Here is a 19,705-nt window from a genome sequence, read left to right as displayed (position 1 = left end):
TATATGATATTTTTCTTGTATTATTAGACTCAATAATACAAAAAATTACAAGATGATCATGTATCATATGATGATGTATCATATGAATTACAAAATAACAAGAAATTATCATTTACTTATATTTTCTGTGGGGGCGAATTTTTTTTTCCTCAAGTGTACATAACAAATTGAAACCCATTGAGAATTGAGGATTAACAATTTTGGGTACGGTAATAATAGTAATGGTGGTACAAACAAAAATTAGAATTGAAAAAATTAAAAAAAAAAAAAAAAAAAAAAAAATTGAAAATATTCTTCTAGATTTTTCAGAAATGATGTTGTTTAATGTTCGATACAATTGCTTTAAAATTGTGATTTTTTGATGTAAGAGCGATTTGAATACACTCTTCGGCATTTAATCGATTTCTGTTCTTCGTTTTTATGTTAATTTGAGCGGAAAAGCCTTGTTCGTACAAATATGTTGTTCTAAATGGCAACAATCTTTTAATTGCCTCTTCATGTGCAATTTTGAAAGCCTTTGAATTTTTTGACAACCAAAAAGACGACAGATTTGGTTTACTCTCAAATTGAATACGTGCTTCAGTATTAGTTCGAAGTTCAAGAATTGCTTCTGTCAAACCTGAAGTCTCTTCTGGTATCATAGGATTTCACATTTAAAAGGATCTACAATCCAACTGGCAGGACGTGTATCAAGATCTGGAAAGTAATCTAAAAACCACTTTCTGAGTTTGATGTCTTACAATTGTATCTATGATATCAGCAAAAGTAATAGTTTCACAATCTTCCAAAAACAAAGCTAACCTTAAAAAAGAAGCTATCTTGTTTTGTTCTACTTTCTGTCTCCAATATTGCAGCTTTAATCCAATCGCTGACACTATTTTTCTCGTGAAAATGATATTAATATTCTTTCCTTGCAATTATTTGTTTAATATATTTATTCCCTTAAAAATGTCCCCTAAATATGCGAGATATGCAACCCAGGAAGAGATTGAGGTAAAGGTAAATTGGTTAAGTTGAAAAAAATACTAACAGGTTTATACTAAAATAGCAAATTAAAAATATATACTTTTTACTCACAAAAGTTTTATTTTTACCCCCGAAAATTTCATATTTGAGGGGTAAAGAAAAAGACAGAGTGAGTGATAGAGAGAAAGAGAGAGAAAGTGATAAATGTATGTCGACCAACTGTACAACTAATATGCACTACGGCTGCGAAACTAAATAAAAATTTATTAGTTTAGGACAAAATTGTCGATTTATTTTTAGACTGAAAATATATTTGAATGGTGAGAAAAACATAAAAATTAAAAATCTTTTGAATACAAATAAAATAAAATTGAAAAAAAATGAGCACTAGCACTTGGATGGTAAATAACTTCCGCCACCTATACTGTCAGTTTTCTAGGTGTTCATTCATTAGTTGTTTATTTTCCATCGATCGTTTCTTCAAAGTTTCTATCCTTCTGTAAGTATCTCTACTAGAATTAAGAATGGTTTACTTTAACTTGATCAGGAATGCACAAAAAACATCCTTTCAGAATTGTTGAGTTCTCTTTAGTACACATGCTAAAAATGTATGTTATTAATCGTAATTGGGACAGATTTTGATTTTTTTTGAAGCATTATGTTGAGATGTGACAGAGTTACAAATTTTGAAGTAATGGGAGGAAGGATAGGAAAAGACCCAGAAATTTTATCAACGATCAAACGAAGAAAACTCGAATATTTGGGTCACCTGATGAGAGGATATAAATACGCATTACTTCAAAATATAATGCAAGGAAAAATAGAAGGAAAACGGAATCCAGGCCGTAGAAGAATATCATGGCTGCGTAATTTGAGAGAGTAGTTTGGCTGTACCACTAATGAACTCTTTAGGTCAGCTGTAAACAAAGTCAGGATAGCCTTTATGATTTCCAATCTCCGATAGGACTGGCACAAGAAGAAGAAGAAGTTGAGATGTGAGAAAAATCCAATGCGCAATCAAAGAAATGGAACGCATGAAAATAGCACTAATGGTCACAAGCGAAATGAGGTGGCCTCACTCAAGTTATTGTGACATAGAAGAGTACAGAAAATGGTAAATATGAAAATGGAGTCGGAATTATCACACCTAAAAGTATAGCCAAACATGTCAACAACTTCATACCAGTGAACGGTTGAATGCTCTTGTTACAAATAAATACGTCACCGATGAACACTAACATTGTACAAGTCTATGCACCCACAGCAGATCACAGTCATGAGTAAATATCAAAATTTTATAAACAAATAAGCAGCCTTCTCTCTCTCTTGTCGTTTCCTCATTGCTGAGGATCGTGATTTCCTACAATGCGGGCTGTCAATTCTCTCCATCTCTTGCGATTTTGGGCTGCTCTCATGGACTCGGAAAACGTCTCTCTAGTGGCTTTCTGTACTTGATCTGACCATCGGATAGGTGAGCGTCCTCTGCCTCTACGTCCTTCTACGTTTCCGCACACAATTAGTCTTATACGAAAAATATACCGACATATGAACTCTTTATAGTCAGGGGAGATTTTAATGCTCAAATAGGTAACGAAAAAAAAAGGGCAAAATATTGGTCCTCATGGATTAGGAGAGAGAAGTCAACGAGGAGAAACAACGAGTATCTTTACAGCTAAAAATGTCTTAATCGTGCTAAACACATTTTACAAACCACCACCTAGAAGCTTATATACGTGGAAATCACCGAGAGACAACGGAGAAGACGTTATTATAAGAAACCAAATAGACTATACACTTGTTAACAAAAGATATCGAAATAGTTTCAACAGTGTTAAAACCTACCCAGGCTCTGATATTCAATCTGACCACAATCCTTTAGTGGATATAGAACCAAGTTAAAAAAAAACACGAGGCAAACTGTAAACAAACATGACATGAGAAAACTGAAATGTAATAAATAAATAGAAAATTCAAAGAAATCGATAATACAATGGAAAGCTCAGAAGAGACAATAGAATCCCTTAATAAAACGATAGACGGCATTAAAGACAATTTTATGAAGAACGAAAAAGGTAAGAGTAAGACATGGATGACGACAGAGATTCTGCAGCTGATGGAAGAAAGAAGGAAAAACAAAAAAAAATAACTCTATGTATAAAACATTACAACGAGATATAGACATAAAGATCAGAGAAGCCAAACAGAAAGAACTGGAGAAAAAATACCAAGAAATGGAAATTCTACAAAGTAAATATGACGACTTTAACGTGCATAAAAAGGTGAGAGAAATTACAGGCAAATGTAAAAACAGAAGAGTAAGTAAACTTGTTAATGACAACGGAGTGGTAATTGTGGTCAAAGAGATTATTTATAATACCTGGAAAAATTACATACAAAATTTATTTTTTGATGAGAGAGAGAACCAGTCCACAATAACTACGGAAACAGAACCACGTATACTAGTGGCAGAAATAAGAGCAGCCATAATATCACTACAAGAAGGGAGAGCTCCAGGACCAGACGGAGTACAGTCTGAATTTCTTAATTTACAGATATTTAATTTCTCAACTTCTACAGGCAGAGATATTCAGGCATATCAGACTTACCATTTTCGGAGTGAAGGATTTTAAAGGATTCTTAATTAGATCCGAGAAGATTTTGGTTTTTAAATATTTGGGAGAATCTGGGTTGGTTTTGACTGTCTCTCTCGTCAACTTTAGTGGATTTGTAAAAGGATTATGATATGACTGGGACATATTCGTTTAGATCAATGGTGATAAAGAGTTGAGGCTACATCTGAGAGTAATTCGAATATTGGGCTAAGCTGATTGTTATGCTGGAGATTGTAAGAGCATAATAATCAAACTTCTCTGAGTCAACAGAAATGTTGAGGACAACTGTCCACAACATCTCTAACGTCTTCGATGGTTTGGAGCTGGAACGTGAGGATGTTAGGACATTGTCGTTGTCATAAGCAACGTGACCTGTGGTGACTACCACAGTAAAACGGTCAAACAATATTACCCAGTTATCAATTTTAACGAAAGACCCTGAGGAATTTCCAAATATGTGTAATATTGAATAGCTATGTTATTACATTATTAAATTAACTTACCATCTATATCGATGTTAACTGTTGTTATATCGTCCACGTTTTCAAAAGTTACAGGATCCGTAAAGTCCAAGTAATCATCAGTTTGGCCTTGCTTGTATTCGGATTTGTAATAAGATTTAGAAAACTTCGGAGCCGTTTCAGTGTTAATTTCTGGCAAGCTCATCTTCACAACTGCCTGCTGAGTATTCTGGTAGCTATCTTTTGCGGTTATGATGACTGCAATTTCTGTCTGTTGTAAGAGAATATCATCTGGTAGTGGTGTAGTTGTTGATTTTATTATGTAATTCTTGTCCTTCTGACTTATTTCGAAATATTTTTCATAATCTAAAAAACACAATGTTAACAAAAAGTCAATAGAGCCATGTTTATTTAGAGTATTAACGACTTCGTTGTTATAGCAGAGTAATGAAGTTTTTTTATTGAAATAAAACACTCTATAAAGTTTTCTATCATAACAATCTTTCAAAAAGATCATTTAGCAATTTTTTTTAAACTAATTTAAATATATTCTTAAAACTTTAGTCCTACCCATTAGTATTTTACTTTACATTAGTACTTTATACTGCAAATAGGTGAGAAGCTGGATAATATCGACAATATTAGAGCAACCGTTTTTAAAAGCTACTTACAGTTTTGGATATGGTCTTGTAAACGGTTTGCATGTCTAGGTCTCTATAAAAATCATGGCAGTATCAAGGGATATCGACGATGTTTCTTAATACTTTATTTTGGAAACGTTATGTAACTTAAATATTGTTTTGACTGGCTCAGCCACAGAACTGAATACCATATGTCTAAATAGGTTTAATAAATGATTGTACAAGTACAATTTATACATATTTCATTATGTAATAATTTACTATGTACAGAAGACAACTTTTTTTTCGTCTTTATGAAGGGGAGTCTGGAATCTTCAAAAGACATCTCAGTCCAGGACGCCGCCCGACTGACCTTAGTGCAGGTTTCGTTCTTCGTACTTCCGGCGATAGTACGTACCGAATGCCTACCTGCTAAACCAGACCCTGCTCTGTCATCCAGCGATCTGGAAGAGGAATGGCCGCTGTAAGGCCGGGGCATCACTTCCGAAGCACTACATTCATTCATTCATTCTCCATTCTTTATGACATTCTTTACGATGCGACCTGCTTTCCGAATCCGGTATTTGGGATCTGGTTCATCCCGAGCCACTACCAGTACAGCGAGGTCATCCGCGAATGCGAAGGGGGTTGTATCCTCTCCGTATCCAGAGTGCATAACCCCGTCATATGCCAGGTTTCATAGCGTCGGACCCAAGACAGATCCCTGGGGTACTCCGGCCGTCACGTCTACGATCGTGCCCTTTTCCACCATAATCTTTCTCTCGGGGAGATACTCCGCCACCATATTGATCAGATAACCAGGACATTCTCTCTCCTCCATTGCCCTCATTACCTCGTTCCACTGCAGCGTATTGAATGCATTATTAACACCAAACAACAGCAGGGCCGCCCAGATGTACAGACAACCTGGAGTAACCTGTTTCTTTCTAAAAGCTTTATAGATACAGATACATTTTTTATATTTTGTATCAAGTACTTCACGTTATTTTTTAATGTGGGCTTTCCAGTGAAGCCTAGCGTCAAGTGTCATTCCCAGTTATTTTGCTGTATTAGCATAGGGCATGCATGCGTTGTTTGTTCTTAAACATGCACTAATTTGCTTTCTTTCAGCCTAATACCAAGTATTAATATGATTAATATGATTTAATTAAGGTCCAAGTATTAATATGATTTATCGATATTTGCAATTTTATATCAACTTATTCGTGGTTTTTTCTAATAATAAGAATGGTAATATTATCGGCAAACGTTGCAATAGTCTCATACTCAAAATTAGAACTACCATTTGTTTATAGTGGATAAAATATTGGCCTTACTAGACTACCTTGTGGTACTCTTATACTAATTTCTTTTAAATCGAACTTCGCATATTGTTGGTGTATTCTGAAATGTCTTATTAAATAGGATTTTATTAGATCTGGTAGTAAAAAGTTTGCACTGTATTTTAGGCCTTTTTGCCATACTTTATCGATAGCCTATGTCTAAGAATACAGAGGAACATACTTTTTTTTTCAAATTTCTTTTTAATTAAATTTGTGTTTCTATGCACCTATTTGATGATTGTGTGTTTGTTTTCTAAATCCAAATTGATGGGAAAAGAATTAAGTATTTCTGTTTTATTATAGGATTTAATCTCTTCACAAGTTTTTTTTATATAGAGCTTTCATATAACAAGTAACAGGGATGGGGCCAATACGATCTAACGTTTTGGGAAGGTTTACCTGGTTTGGGTTTCATTCTTCTTCTATTTTTCATAACTTAAGTACGTATTCATTCTAAATGACACATTAATAATATTGGTTAGTTTAACAACAGCTTTACGAGCAAGTTGTTTCAAAGTGATGACGAAATCTTCTTTTGCATGTTCGTACAATTGGTTTTCTTTCTCATCATTGGTCTGAAAAGTTATGTTAAGTGATTTGCAAATACGTTTGCTTTTTATCTCGCGCTTAACTTCCATTTTGATTCCTAATGGGTGGGTTATAGATAGTATGCCTTTTTATTCGACTGGTTTCTTTCCAAAGTTGTACCTGTACTGCTGTACGTGAAAGAGTGATCTGAGTTCCTATCCCAAGTTTCTTTCACATGCATATAATTTACGGATATGGGCGTACCAGTTTGACATTTGAGATTTTTGGAATCTCAAATGTCAAATTATTTTTAATCCAAATTATTTTGTATAATTCTCAACATAACTATCTAAAGAAAAGTATTTACCACTATATTGATAATATTATTTGTTATACCTTAATTTACTTACTTGTATCCACGGTTATATCTACAGACGACACATCCGTAGTAAACGCAATCTTATCTGACATGGTTACAGTATTATCGTTATTGTAAGTAGCTTCGTATAAAATTTTAGAAAACTGTAGTACATGTGAAGGAAGTTTGACCAATAGGCTTGCCGTATCGGTTTCTCCGTCTTCAGTCGCAGTCAGTACCAGATTGAGAAATTCGTATTTTTTTAGTTCGTCTACTGTTGGAGCGGGTGAAGTTACTTCAATAGACCAAGTACTGGCATCAGTGTCTTTTACTGCTTTAAAATACTTTGCCAAATCTAGAAAAATAATATTTTTATAATACGAGAATAAGACAGAAAATGTCAGTAATATTTTATTACACATGGAAAATCATGTTAATTTGATATCTTTGTCCATCTAGAAGATAAAGCTAAGATATGAGTATTTCATAGACAGAAACTGAAGTAAAGTCAACATTAACTGAAGTCTTGGAAACAAACACAACACACCATAAATATAACTACCTTAATTCCAGTCCCAAAAAAAGCAAATTGCATTGTCTCTTGATCTCATGTTGATATTCAAAGAGCATTGTTTAAAACTAAAATGCAAAATAATAACCAGAATCTGTTAAGGACCGCAGGACGAAACGCATAAGTATGTACTAGACTTCTTCTTCTTCTTCCTTCTTGTATGTAGGCTTTAAAGCCTGTTTCGTCTTCTAAAGTTGTTACACGGGCAAGTTGTTACACAATTATTTTAAAACGCAGCAAGTATCATGAGTTGCCGATATTTTATGGAAAGTTGGGTCAACCGACCCGTCATCTGTGAACGGATATTGATACTCAAGTCAGACATCCATCATAGTGTTATTGCTTAGAATGTGGTTTCGGGTCTAAAACTGTACCGTTGTCAGGTGGCTTTTGTTTTTATTTGTGAGAAATTGGTAAGTAGTATAAATATGTGTATTATATAGTTTTGAAGCGTATATATTTCTCGTTATTGGCATGCTATTGTTAGTGATTAATTCTCAATATTTACCAAAAAACGTTGACTTAACCTCATTTCGTACACGTGAGGCCAGTTGTTACAATAATCTGGGGCTAGGTTGTTACTGTAACAACTTGCCCCGAACACGTTAATGTAAGAATATATCGAAATAGCTACAATGGTTACAATATGGTTACCATAATTTATGATTTCACTAAAAATCCAATATTATGATCAGACATATTTTGTAGATAGTAATTTGTTTGTAATGAATAGCATACCTACCTACATTCATTTTCGCAAAGCATGTTAGAAACACAGATTAGGTTTTATTAAATTTTTCTATCATGAAATTGTTTTGGTTGTTTTCAGATAGCTTAACATGGTGCGAACGTATACCAAGAAAACCACAAGGGGTATTATTCCAACCGAACAATTTGAAAGGGCGGCGCAATCGGTTTTACAAGAACACTTGTCAATTAGGGATGCTGCTACTCACTATGGAGTTAATTTTATGACATTGCACCGCTATATGAAAAGAAAATCAAACTTAGGTGCTGAAAACAGTAACAAGAACTTAGTCGGCTACGCTACGGCCAGAAAAATATTTAACAATGCTGAAGAAGAGGAACTTGCCGAATATACTGAGCATTCTGCTAAAATTTATTACGGTCTTACAACTTCTGATTTGCGAAAATTTGCATTTCAATATGCAACAGCCAACCAAATATCTGTTCCGGAAAATTGGAAGGTTAATGAAATAGGTTCTCCATGTTATGGTAGCCAATGGACCTCCTGGTTGTGTAGGTGCGTCTCATTCCTTTGGATGGATGACATGTGATAACTTTTTGTTGTTTATGAAACATTTCATCCAGTTTGTACGATGTAGCAAAGAGAAACCCGTTTTGATGGTATTAGATAATCACGAGTCTCATTTGTCTATTCCGGTGTTGAATTTTTGCAAAGAAAATGGAGTGGTTCTTTTAAGTTTCCCGCCACATACATCACACAAGTTGCAGCCGCTTGATAGGACGGTATTTGGCCCACTTAAAAGATATTTTAATAGTGCTGCAGATGCATGGTTAAGATCTAATCCCGGTAAAGTAATGAACATTTACGATATACCTATCGTTCTTAAAGATTCATTTCCTCTTGCTGTTACACCTCTCAATATACAAAAAGGATTTAGTGTGACAGGAATTTGGCCATACAACAGAGAAATTTTTGAAGATGATGAATTCTTGCCTGCAGAGGTAACAAATAGGCCAATAACAGAAAATATAAACGCAACAGTAGTCATAGATCCGGCACCTATTGGCACCGAAACACATAGAACTCCTTCCCAACAGCAACCTTCTACAAGCACAGATTTTAACTTGGCAATAAATGAACCTGTCGATTCACCTACTCATATAACGCCTCAGGAGTTGAAGCCTTATCCAAAAGCAATGCCAAGGAAATCCAAAGGGGGTCGGAAGAAAAGAACTTCCACTGTTTTGAGTGATACTCCCATTAAATCAGCTTTGGAGGAGGAAGAAAAGGCAAGACAAAGAAAAAAAAATGTGGGGGCAACCAAAAGAAACATATCAGGTGAATCAAGAAACAAGGTAAAAACTACTGTTAAAAAATGTAAGAAACGGACCGTCATTACCAAAAACACCTTCAAAAAATCAGATTCTGAAAGCTCGGAAGAGGATGAGGAATCGACGTGTCTGGTATGTTTAGCTCCATTTTCGAAGTCCAAAAACGAAGAATGGATTCAGTGCATTGTGTGTCAAAAGTGGGCACATATTGCTTGTGGAAAAGACGATGATTTTTATATTTATATTCACTGCTCGTCCGATAGTGACTAGTTTAACATTCTTGTAAACAGGTTTGTTCAGATTTTCATTTTTTATTTTATTTCATTTTGTGTTATGTTTATAATATTTTTTGTAGCTAAGCAAGGGTTCTTTCTGTGACCACTAAATAATGTTGTGGGAAGTTTTTAGAATTTTTTTTCTATTGTAACATCTTACCCCATGGACTGTAACAATTTGCCTCATAGTGGGGTATGTTGTTACAATTTACAAGTTGAGTTAAATTGATAATAACAAAATGTTAAATATGATTTTTTAAATAAATTAAAATTAACATTATTTGTGTAAATGTATCAACTACCTTAATCCGATTTTAGTTTTCATATAAAAGATCTACTATTGCCCAAATAAATAATAGAATCAATTATGTAACAACTTGCCCCCCTCTCCCCTATTCTTTTCTTTAGCTTACTGTCAAACACTATACCATATAATCGAATAGTTACCATGTGATCAAGTAATAGTAAATTAATGTCGAATATTACTTATAGTTTCTTGGTTAATTATATTACACAAAAATTAAAAAAGAAGGGTATGTCATACCAACTCAACTCAGATACTTGAAACTTACCTCCAGAAATTGTAACAGCTACGTCAGATTTGCCAGTACTTGTTACTGTAATCTTCTTATCCAAATTTACTTGATTCTTTGCGTCATCGTAACTTCCGGTGTATATATGCTCATTGAATTTGACAGAATTCATTGTAAAGTATATAATAATTGGCGTCGAAACAGTCACCTGCCCATTATTAATATTGAGTGTAAGAACTGTTAATGTATCGGTAGGATCTTTTATTTCCTCTGCGCTTAAAGTGATTTCCTTCGTGCTAGAATCGTATTTATATGAAAATTTTCCTTTCATGTCTGAAAAAAAAAACAAAAGTGGAATATAATTTTTTAATATACATGAAAAAAGTTATTAGTTCAGAAAAATAACAATAGACGTCTTACTTGTAGAACATAATTATGGAAAATACTACGAAGTATCTGTTCCTACGTATAGACCTAGAGATATACCTACCTCGATTTTAAACAAGCATTTGACAAATTGAACAGAAAAAAGTGATACCGTAGGCGGTACTAGAGACCAGAGGTTCTCAAAGTGGGCGACGCGGCACCCTGAGGTGCCTCAAGCATTTGCCAAGGGTGACGTGGAACATTTAAGAAAAGTCGAACAACTGGTCGTTGCGCCACTGTCCAATCGAAACATGTTGTCTATTTGTACTTGTGTATTCTCGATGGCGACCGAGAAACAAACAGCCGAATTCGACCGACGCGACTGAAACCTGGATTCATTCCACAATTCCATAGTTTAATTCTTGCAGCCGATAAGTGAGTTTTGTAAAAAATAGAGTTAGATTTCAAAGTGGAAGGGGAAGGGGGAATTAGGCATGAAAAAACATCACAGCTGACATCTCTACATTTCTGAAACAATACCTGCACGCTAAATAAAGCTTCCCTCGTACCAACGGCGTTGACAAATCCAAATTGATTGGGCGCAATTTGTTCGTCGCATTTCTGGTAAATCATTTTGTGGATGACTTTTAAGCATTTTTACATTTTAGCACCTTTGTATTGAGGTTTTTTCTCACGTTCAGTCGAACATTGGGATCTTTCAGTTTTCTAACATCATACTTCTTCATCGACTTACTTGTAAGCTGCCCTCGGGTATGGTTTGACAGATGTACAGCTGTTCTTATACCTCTTATTTACTACCATGTAATCAATCTGATTTCATACAATCCTTCCCACACAATCCTGTGGAGATTTTCAGGTGTACAGTTTCCTTGGGTGTAACTTAAACCGGGTGTTCATTATTACTAATTGGTTTGCTTCCGTAAACATCTCCAAGGTATCTTCTTGATCGTTTGGGTTTCCTAATCCAAATGCTTCAACTGCAGATGATGTTTTGCTGGCACCAACTTTGGCGTTGAAGTCACTCATGACAATTATTAGATCTTGCTTTTTCAACCTTTTCACGACTTAACTAATGCTATGGTATAGTTTTTCTACCTCTTCTTCTGTTGTAGGTGCATTCACTTGAATTATATTGATGCTTTCTATGCATTCTATCACCGTTGTTATTTATTAACTACTCTTATATAATGTTCAAACAACCTTTGACGGTTCAATGGTGAACTCATTAATAATCTTCGTTACTCTGCCGACACTGTTATCTTATGCGATATGCTCCAGGACCTTCAATTGGAGAGCCTTGTTGCATAGAAAATGCTCCGAACGCTCCAGGATAGTTGGTTCCAGAGTTTTAACCTTTTTTAAGCTTTACGCTTCTTCAAAGTTCCTTTTTTTTGTGGAGTAGTGGTGGTGTGATAAACGTGATGAATGATGTTCGTGTGAAGAAGTAGTGGACTACTAAGGAGCTGAGGTTCAGAAGGTGTCGTGTTTGCGATGTGTTAGAAGCGCTCAAGAGGAATCAGGGTGATTTGTGCCAAGCATGTCGAGGAGATACTTCGGGGTTACCAGCCATACAATGGAATGGCTTTTTATCAGTATTTTTGGCGTGCAGTAGTTAGCTACAATATTTGATGGGGGTTGATTCTAAAATTTCAAAATACTCATCAGGGAGTTCATGTCCAGTGTTGTGAAAAAGTTTAGCTGGAGGGAACGGAACTTTTCTTTGAGGAAACCTGGTGAGTATTTACCCTCGGAAATTGCACGGAAGCAATCTTTAGTATTTGTTTTGCTCGGTTGTTCGAGCCGGCAATGGTTCTAAGGACATACCTCCTGCTGAGGGATAGGATTCTGTCCTTTATTGCTGTTATGTTTGCAAGTGTATGTACGTGTGCTGATGGATATAGCCTGCTCCGTCTCATGCAGAATCTAATGCCTTGTATTCGATGATGGGTCTGATGAATGTTTTGTTGGTGTGCAATAATGTTTTGGATGACGTCTTGTCCAGTTTACCGGCTAACACTGCCAGGAGTTTAAACCTCTTTCTCACCCTATCTAGGGTATCTTAAATGTCGGTTTTCCAGTTAGGAGTCCTGGTAAAATAAACTCCCAAATACGAAACCGAGTTTCTGAGAATAAGTTCCCCTCCTAACAGGGTTATTCGGTCCCGGACATCGCGACAATTTGAAGTTTTAAATAAAATTATTTGTGTTTTGGAGGGATTTATGGTCACTCTCTATTTATTGCACCACCTAATGACTAAAGTTGTATTAAATATAGCTATTGCCGTTCGTGAGTTAATAAAAACTATTAATATAAGAAAAATTTCATACCTAGGACTTGTTCTTAGAGGAGACGAGTACATAATTCCTCCGTCTATCATGAAAAGTAAAATCCACGGCAGCCGAGATATTGGAAGGAAGCAGATATCATGATTGGAGAACATTAGCGATTGGTCAGGAATACAGAGTGCCGAACAAACTATTCCAAATAGCTGAAGATCGATAACAACTCGTCAATGTAACTGCCAACGTTTTGGGACCTAATATGGTACCGAAATAAGAAGACGCTAGTCATAGCCTATTTATCGCAACCTATACTATCTCATAATGTTGAAAATATGTTATTATTGGGTCCAATACATCCAAATTCATTGTGTGCATTTCACATCGAATTGAGAAATATTTAGTATTGATGTTACATTATAATCTCTTACATAATACTTACCACCTACAAGTTCAAAGTTATCGTTAGTTAATGAACGTTGGGTATTTAACTTAATAGGTCCAGACAATGGTTTCAATGTGTTGTCGCTTTGGTACTGAAATGTGTAGTCAGTCTGACTGTTCTGATACACGAAAGACGGAATATCCAAACTGTTGTCGGCATCAATTGTAAATATAACACTAGCAGTTTGGCTAAGTGTTCCTGGATTCGTACCTACATCCTACAAAAAATAATTATATAAATGAGCCAATAATATATTATACAGCATGAGCCATCTTTATTGGAAACGCCTCTATAAAAATGAAAAACCAATTTTTTCTTTAAACATCATGTAATAAAAGGTCTATTTGGAGACATAATTTAAAATGTTTGTTTAAATTTCCAGGGTATACTGCGATACTTTTTCTTTGTCGAAAAAGGAGAATTTTTAATATAGATTTTTTACTAAAAAAATTCCTACGCTACTGAATTTAGATAGGCTTTCACAATTTGTTGTGTCATGTTTAACTAACTGTATTTTCATTAAGGTGATTCTTTAATATTCACTGCCTTCACTCGCTCAACTGTTTCCATCTCTCTCTCTGTTATCCCATTCTCCATCGTTTAGGCCTCTCTTAGTCCTGTGTCGTCTACTTCGTTCCTTCAGGATCTTCGGGGTCGTCCTCTTTTTCTCCTTCCTATGGGACTCCATTCGGTTATTCTCTTTATCCATCTGCTGTCGCTAGTTCTTCTTAGATGTACATACCACTTTAGTCTTATTTGTTCCATATATGTTAGTATGTCTGTTTCTATTGATGTTCTTTGCTTTATTTCGTCATTACTTTTCTTATCCATTCGTGTTACTCTGCAGCATCTTCGCAGGCATTCCATCTCTGTTGCTACTATCTTACAGCTGTTTTTCTTGTTTATAATCCAATTTTCAGCCCCATATGTCATAATACTTCGTACTAATGTCTTCTTCACTTGTAGATAGGTCTACCACTGTAGATAGCCTTAATAATATTAACTATCAAAAGACGAAAACTTGATTACTTAGGACGTGTAATGAGAGGACAAAAATACGCATTATTACAACTTATTATGCAAGGCAAAATCCGAGGAAAGCGAAATGTGGGAAGACGAAGAATATCCTGGCTTAAGAACTTAAGGGAACGGTTTGAATGCAGTAGTGCAGACCTTTTCAGAGCAGCAGTCAACATAGTCCGCATAGCCATGATGATTTCCAACCTTCGATAGAAGATGGAACTTAAAAAATAAGAAGGCCAGCCTTGGTATATTCTTCTTGTAGTTTCTGTATCATGTAACTGAGGTCTTCTTGGTCTTGTGCAATCACTATTTGATCGTCTGCAAAGCTTAACGTATATGGGTATTCGTTTGTAGTCAAGGCTTTCTCTAAGTATATTTTGAATAGGGTTGGAGATGTGGATCAACCCTGCAGGAGCCCTTTTGTTTTGTTGAAGTCTCCTGTGATTCTTTATTTTCATTTTAATGGACACTTCATTTTCTTTATACAGAGCTTTTGTAGCTTCTATGAGTTTCGTCTGTATTTTTAATTTGTACATTGCCTCCTATAGTTCTGACCTTGGTACAGAGTCACAAGCCTTTCTCAGGTCCACAAATGCCAAATGCATATATCTATTTTTTGCTTTTTTCTTTTTCAACAGTTGTTCCAGTGTGTATATGTGGTCTATGCATGATATTCCCGCCGTGAAGCCTGCCTGATCCTCTCCATTTTGCCTTTTATCGCTTGGTCTATCTTGATAATAATATATAATCTATAAACTTTATATAATCTTCCTATTAATGATATTACGCTTATTTCTCTGTAGTTTTTGCATCGTTTTCTTTCTTAAATATAGATGTCATATATGCCTCCGTCCATTCCTTTGGGAGCTGTTCTCCATTTTATGGCTTTCTGAAATATCCATTTTATCATCTGGTGTAATTTTTTGAGCCGTACTTTATAAGCTCAGGTAAGATGCCTCCAGGTACCGGTGCTTTTTTATTTTTGATTGCTTTTATGGCCGTTCTCATTTCCCTATCTGTTATTTCTATTTCTGGTTGTGGGGATCTCCTTCGTTTTCGCTTGTTTTTTTTTCCAAAGAATTGTGGTCTTTGTTCTGTTAACAGTTCCTTGTAATAGTCCTTCCATTCTTTGTCCTGTATATTTTCCAATTTAATTTTTTCTTTTGAGTTTTGTTTCAATCCTCTCAGTACGTTCCATGACTCCGAAGTTCTTGTACCTCCTGTGTATGTTTCAATATTTATGCAGGTTCTTTCTCATTTTTCATTTTTTTGTTGTGTTATTTGTTTTTTCACTTCTCTATCTTGTTTTCAATATTCTTTATAAACTTCATCGTTGTTTGTAGTCAGTGATTTTCTGTATAGTTGCTTTTTTTCTTCAATTATTCATTTTGTTGGTTCATTTATGTCATAATAGTGCTGTTTATTTGTTTTATGTTCTTTCTCTCCAAAGGCTTCGAATGGTGCTTGTTTTATACTCGCCTTTATATGCTCGTATATTTCTTCGATGTTGCCGTATCTGAATTATATTAATTTTTGTTCTAGACGTTGTTTGTATTGTTCTCTTATTGATTGTTTTTTGAGTAGTTCTATATTGTATTGTTTTTCTCTTATAGTGTTTATGGTGATTATATTCCGTAATAAACTGCATGTTTGTTGTGATAACTTCATGATTAGTATTGCCTACAGAAATTAATATCACCGGTTCTGTAAGCAATCATCATTTGTAAAAAACAAATTTAAAATTGGTGGCAAATTGTTGGCAAATTCATTGCTTACAACAGGCAAAGGCCAAGAGATATCGGAAAAATTGAAGTCATCAAATAAGACAAGGTCTTCTACAGAGGTGTTTCCAATGAATCACAATGTATATATATATATATATATATATATATATATATATATATATATACTTTCAATATAGAGTTTGTGTATTTATATAAATTTATTATAAATTTAAAATTTAAACGTAAAAAACATTCTCATTATATCGTATAGGTATAAATACTTACTGTAGCAGTCAAAGTATACGTGTTGGTGGTATCCTTCAGTTGAACTACACTTTTTGCTCTTATATTGGCCACAAAAGTTTTTTTATTGCTATCAGTACTATCCGATGTTGTCGTAATAATGAAATGTGGGGGATCCACTGTAAATGTCATACCATCATTGGAAAAATCTAAATCGCTGGCTTTGATGACATCCCCATTTAAAGTAAAATCTGTATTCGGCATTATTGGGGAAGAAACTGTATACTTGTAAGATGATTGAGAAAATACTGGCTTGTGATTATTATAATCAGCGATTTTGACTGCAACACGCTAAAAGAAAAAAAATAATAGTAAAATTTCTGAAGTTTTACTCTAAAAATTATTAAAACTGTAATTAAATTATAATTTTAAGAGTTTAAAGGTAATAAATTCGTGAAGATATATCGACTTAAAGGATATCTGTGTTTATATTATGTTTAGATTATACAGAAAAAAATAAAAAGTTTTCAAAGCTCCTCGCTAATTTCAATTGTTTGATAAATTATCCTTACCAATTCACTCGATCCAGAATCGCAAGTCATACTACAAACATAATTAAGATCCAATGGTGAAGTAGTTTGAGCAGTTTCCTCATCCAACTTCACAATATCTGCAGCCGTCTTTATTATAAAATTTCCGTCCTTTGCTTCAAAATCCACATAATTGCTTTTGCCGTCTACGTTAGGCTTACATGATAAATCATCTAAAATATTAACAAATATATTAGTCCAGTTCCCAGAGATTTGGCCTCTAAAAATCATACAAACAAGCTAAATTTTTCTAAAAATGTCAATTTTCTGACCCCAAAAAACAAGCAAAAAAGTTTGCCACTCTTATCCCCGGCTTTAAAACCCTCCTCGTATGAGGGAAAAACGGAAAAATTTGATTTACCAGTACCTTTTTCCTTTAAAACACATTTTAATTCGAACTAATTTTACTATTCAAAAAAGGAGATAAAAAACAGCCAGAAAACTACAGAGGTATTATCGATATATAGACCACAAGTCTATTTCGATAAATATTTGGAGATTACTCAAAAGAATAAAGAAGGAAGAGTATTCTAAAGTAGTAGTCGATAAGTATTTTACATTAACTCTTAAAGTATGGTCCTAAAGTTTTGGAAAAAATTTCAAAAGCATATAACTCTGACCACAATAATCTTATATTTTTATTAAATTATTCAACAATTTAACTTAACTATCCTTATTATAAATCAAAATTCAAATGACAAACAAGGGACCATTATTTTCGATTTGCCTAATAATTCCCCTGACACCTTGCATCATCCTTTGGACGACCTCGGCGTCAATTTCTCTAATTTTTGAATATATGCGGCGTCTTAACTGTTCCTGATTTTGTGCTTCCCATCCGTTATTATAGACTTTCCGACTTAATATTGCCCAGAACTCTTCAATTGGACGAGCCTGAGGTAGGTTGGGGGGATTGTCTGCTTTCGGTACAAAGGTAATGTTGTTAGTTTCGTACCAGTTTCTTGTGATCCTCGCGTAATGACATGAAGCAAGATCTGGCCAAAAGACTATTTGATCATTTGCATGATGTGTGTTCACAAACTGAAGCAATTTAGAGAGACATCTTTGAATATAAATATTTGCGTTTAAGGCTTCGCCTCGAATAACACCAATGTAGGGCTGTGAGATAAAGCCAGACTCAGAAATTGCACACCATACCAAAATTTTGTCCTCAAATTTTTTCTTACTTTTGAATTTTGTTTCATCAGGTACATTTTCGTAATCGTTCGTGTAAAACCCATCGTTACCCTTCATCTCAGAGTTGGACAAAGTAAAATATTTTTCATCGTCCATCACGATCAACTTGTTGACGAAATGCACTCGCCTTAACGCGTGGCAACATCTCGGAATTCTCTCTAATTGATCCTCTGTGTATTTTGGAGCTTTCCTTCTTTTCCGGTAGATAATATTGTTACTTGATAGGGTCCTGTATACTGTAGTCTTTCCAACATGAAATCTTCTGGCCAGTTTTCGCTGTGAGACCCCAATTTTGTTCTTAGCTGCTTCAATCAGTCTTGCCTCTCTTATATGGTTCAAAATCCGCGGTCGGCCACTTTTACGCAAGTTAACACATGGTATCCCGTCTTCACATTCTCTGATTGTGCGATCAATTGTCGATTTGCTTATGTTTTGATCTCGATAAATATTAACAATATCTCGTTTCGACATTCTCCCAACCATATTATAAACACCTCGACGAATATCAATTTTATAAGACATTTTGCAGAGCACAAACCAAAATATTCTGCTTTGTTTATTAAATATCAATAACTGATGACATTTCAATTCCATGGCCTTCTTTGTTAAATGCATTTTGCTTCTCAATCAGACCAGGTGAAATTTTTCCCAAAACTTTAGGACTATACGTTAGGTATGTGTTCACGTTTAAGGAGAATAGGGCATCAGGATCTAAGTTTATAGGGGGAGAATTAATAAGAACTAAGAAGTTGGAAAGAAGCATGGATTACGTCTATTCACAAAAAATGACCAAAAGACTTGTAAAAACTACAGATATATCATTGTGACCAGAACTTTAACAGTATGAACTAAAACCACAACGGGACTTTGAGCTGGAAGATCATATCTCAATCATATTTTTACCCTAACTCAACTGACTTAAAAGAAAATATTAAGGAACCAAGAGATATATCTCTTATTTGTTGACCTTACACAAACATATGATACAGTACTAGTAGAAAAAATACAGAAAGTCATGTAAAAATTTCAAATAAATAATACGGTTATTCCAGCCATAAAGCAACTATACACACAGGCCAAATTAAAGATTAAAGTGGGAAATACCCTATCGGAAAAATTCCTTGTAACGAAGACCTGAAAAGGTAAATAAAATCCTGCTCTGGAAAGAGCGCACAATTGAATGAGGCGAATACTTTGTACACGCTTCATTTCACTGATGACAAGTGGTTCTAGACCAGGAAAAACATGACTTAGATTTATCTGAGCATTGGAAAGTAAAGAGGAAAACAGATTATATACGAGAATATTGTAATTAATGCTTGTAAGAAGTAAATATATTTAAGTACAACAATCAACTATAGTGGAAAGACTGAAATAAAATAAAAAAGGATGGTAAGAGAAAAAAATATTATAGGATGTCTAAATTCAATACCGTGGTCCAAAGATATATCTAAAGAAAAAAAAAATACCTCCTTTTTTTAACTCAGCCTTTAAAAGTATCGTACTGTAT

At 34.6% G+C, this 19,705-nt stretch overlaps 1 protein-coding gene across 19 annotated transcripts in view; it reads right to left on the bottom strand.

Moving 5' to 3' along the window:
• LOC140437792 (uncharacterized) overlaps nucleotides 1–19,705 on the bottom strand; it is a 102,785-nt gene that overhangs the window by 75,104 nt on the left and 7,976 nt on the right. For all 19 annotated transcript variants that reach the window (XM_072527518.1, XM_072527531.1, XM_072527524.1 and 16 more), the window contains exons 3-8: nucleotides 16,981–17,171; nucleotides 16,451–16,759; nucleotides 13,416–13,635; nucleotides 10,347–10,640; nucleotides 6,941–7,243; nucleotides 4,082–4,405 (exon numbers count right to left, since the gene is read on the bottom strand). In XM_072527518.1, the coding sequence (XP_072383619.1) occupies nucleotides 4,082–4,405; nucleotides 6,941–7,243; nucleotides 10,347–10,640; nucleotides 13,416–13,635; nucleotides 16,451–16,759; nucleotides 16,981–17,171 (1,641 nt within the window). The remainder of the gene's footprint in view (nucleotides 1–4,081; nucleotides 4,406–6,940; nucleotides 7,244–10,346; nucleotides 10,641–13,415; nucleotides 13,636–16,450; nucleotides 16,760–16,980; nucleotides 17,172–19,705) is intronic.

The sequence above is a fragment of the Diabrotica undecimpunctata genome, chromosome 3 (genome assembly GCF_040954645.1).
Source record: "Diabrotica undecimpunctata isolate CICGRU chromosome 3, icDiaUnde3, whole genome shotgun sequence".
NCBI classification, from domain to species: domain Eukaryota; kingdom Metazoa; phylum Arthropoda; class Insecta; order Coleoptera; family Chrysomelidae; genus Diabrotica; species Diabrotica undecimpunctata.
This window is presented reverse-complemented; position numbering and strand designations above follow the sequence as displayed.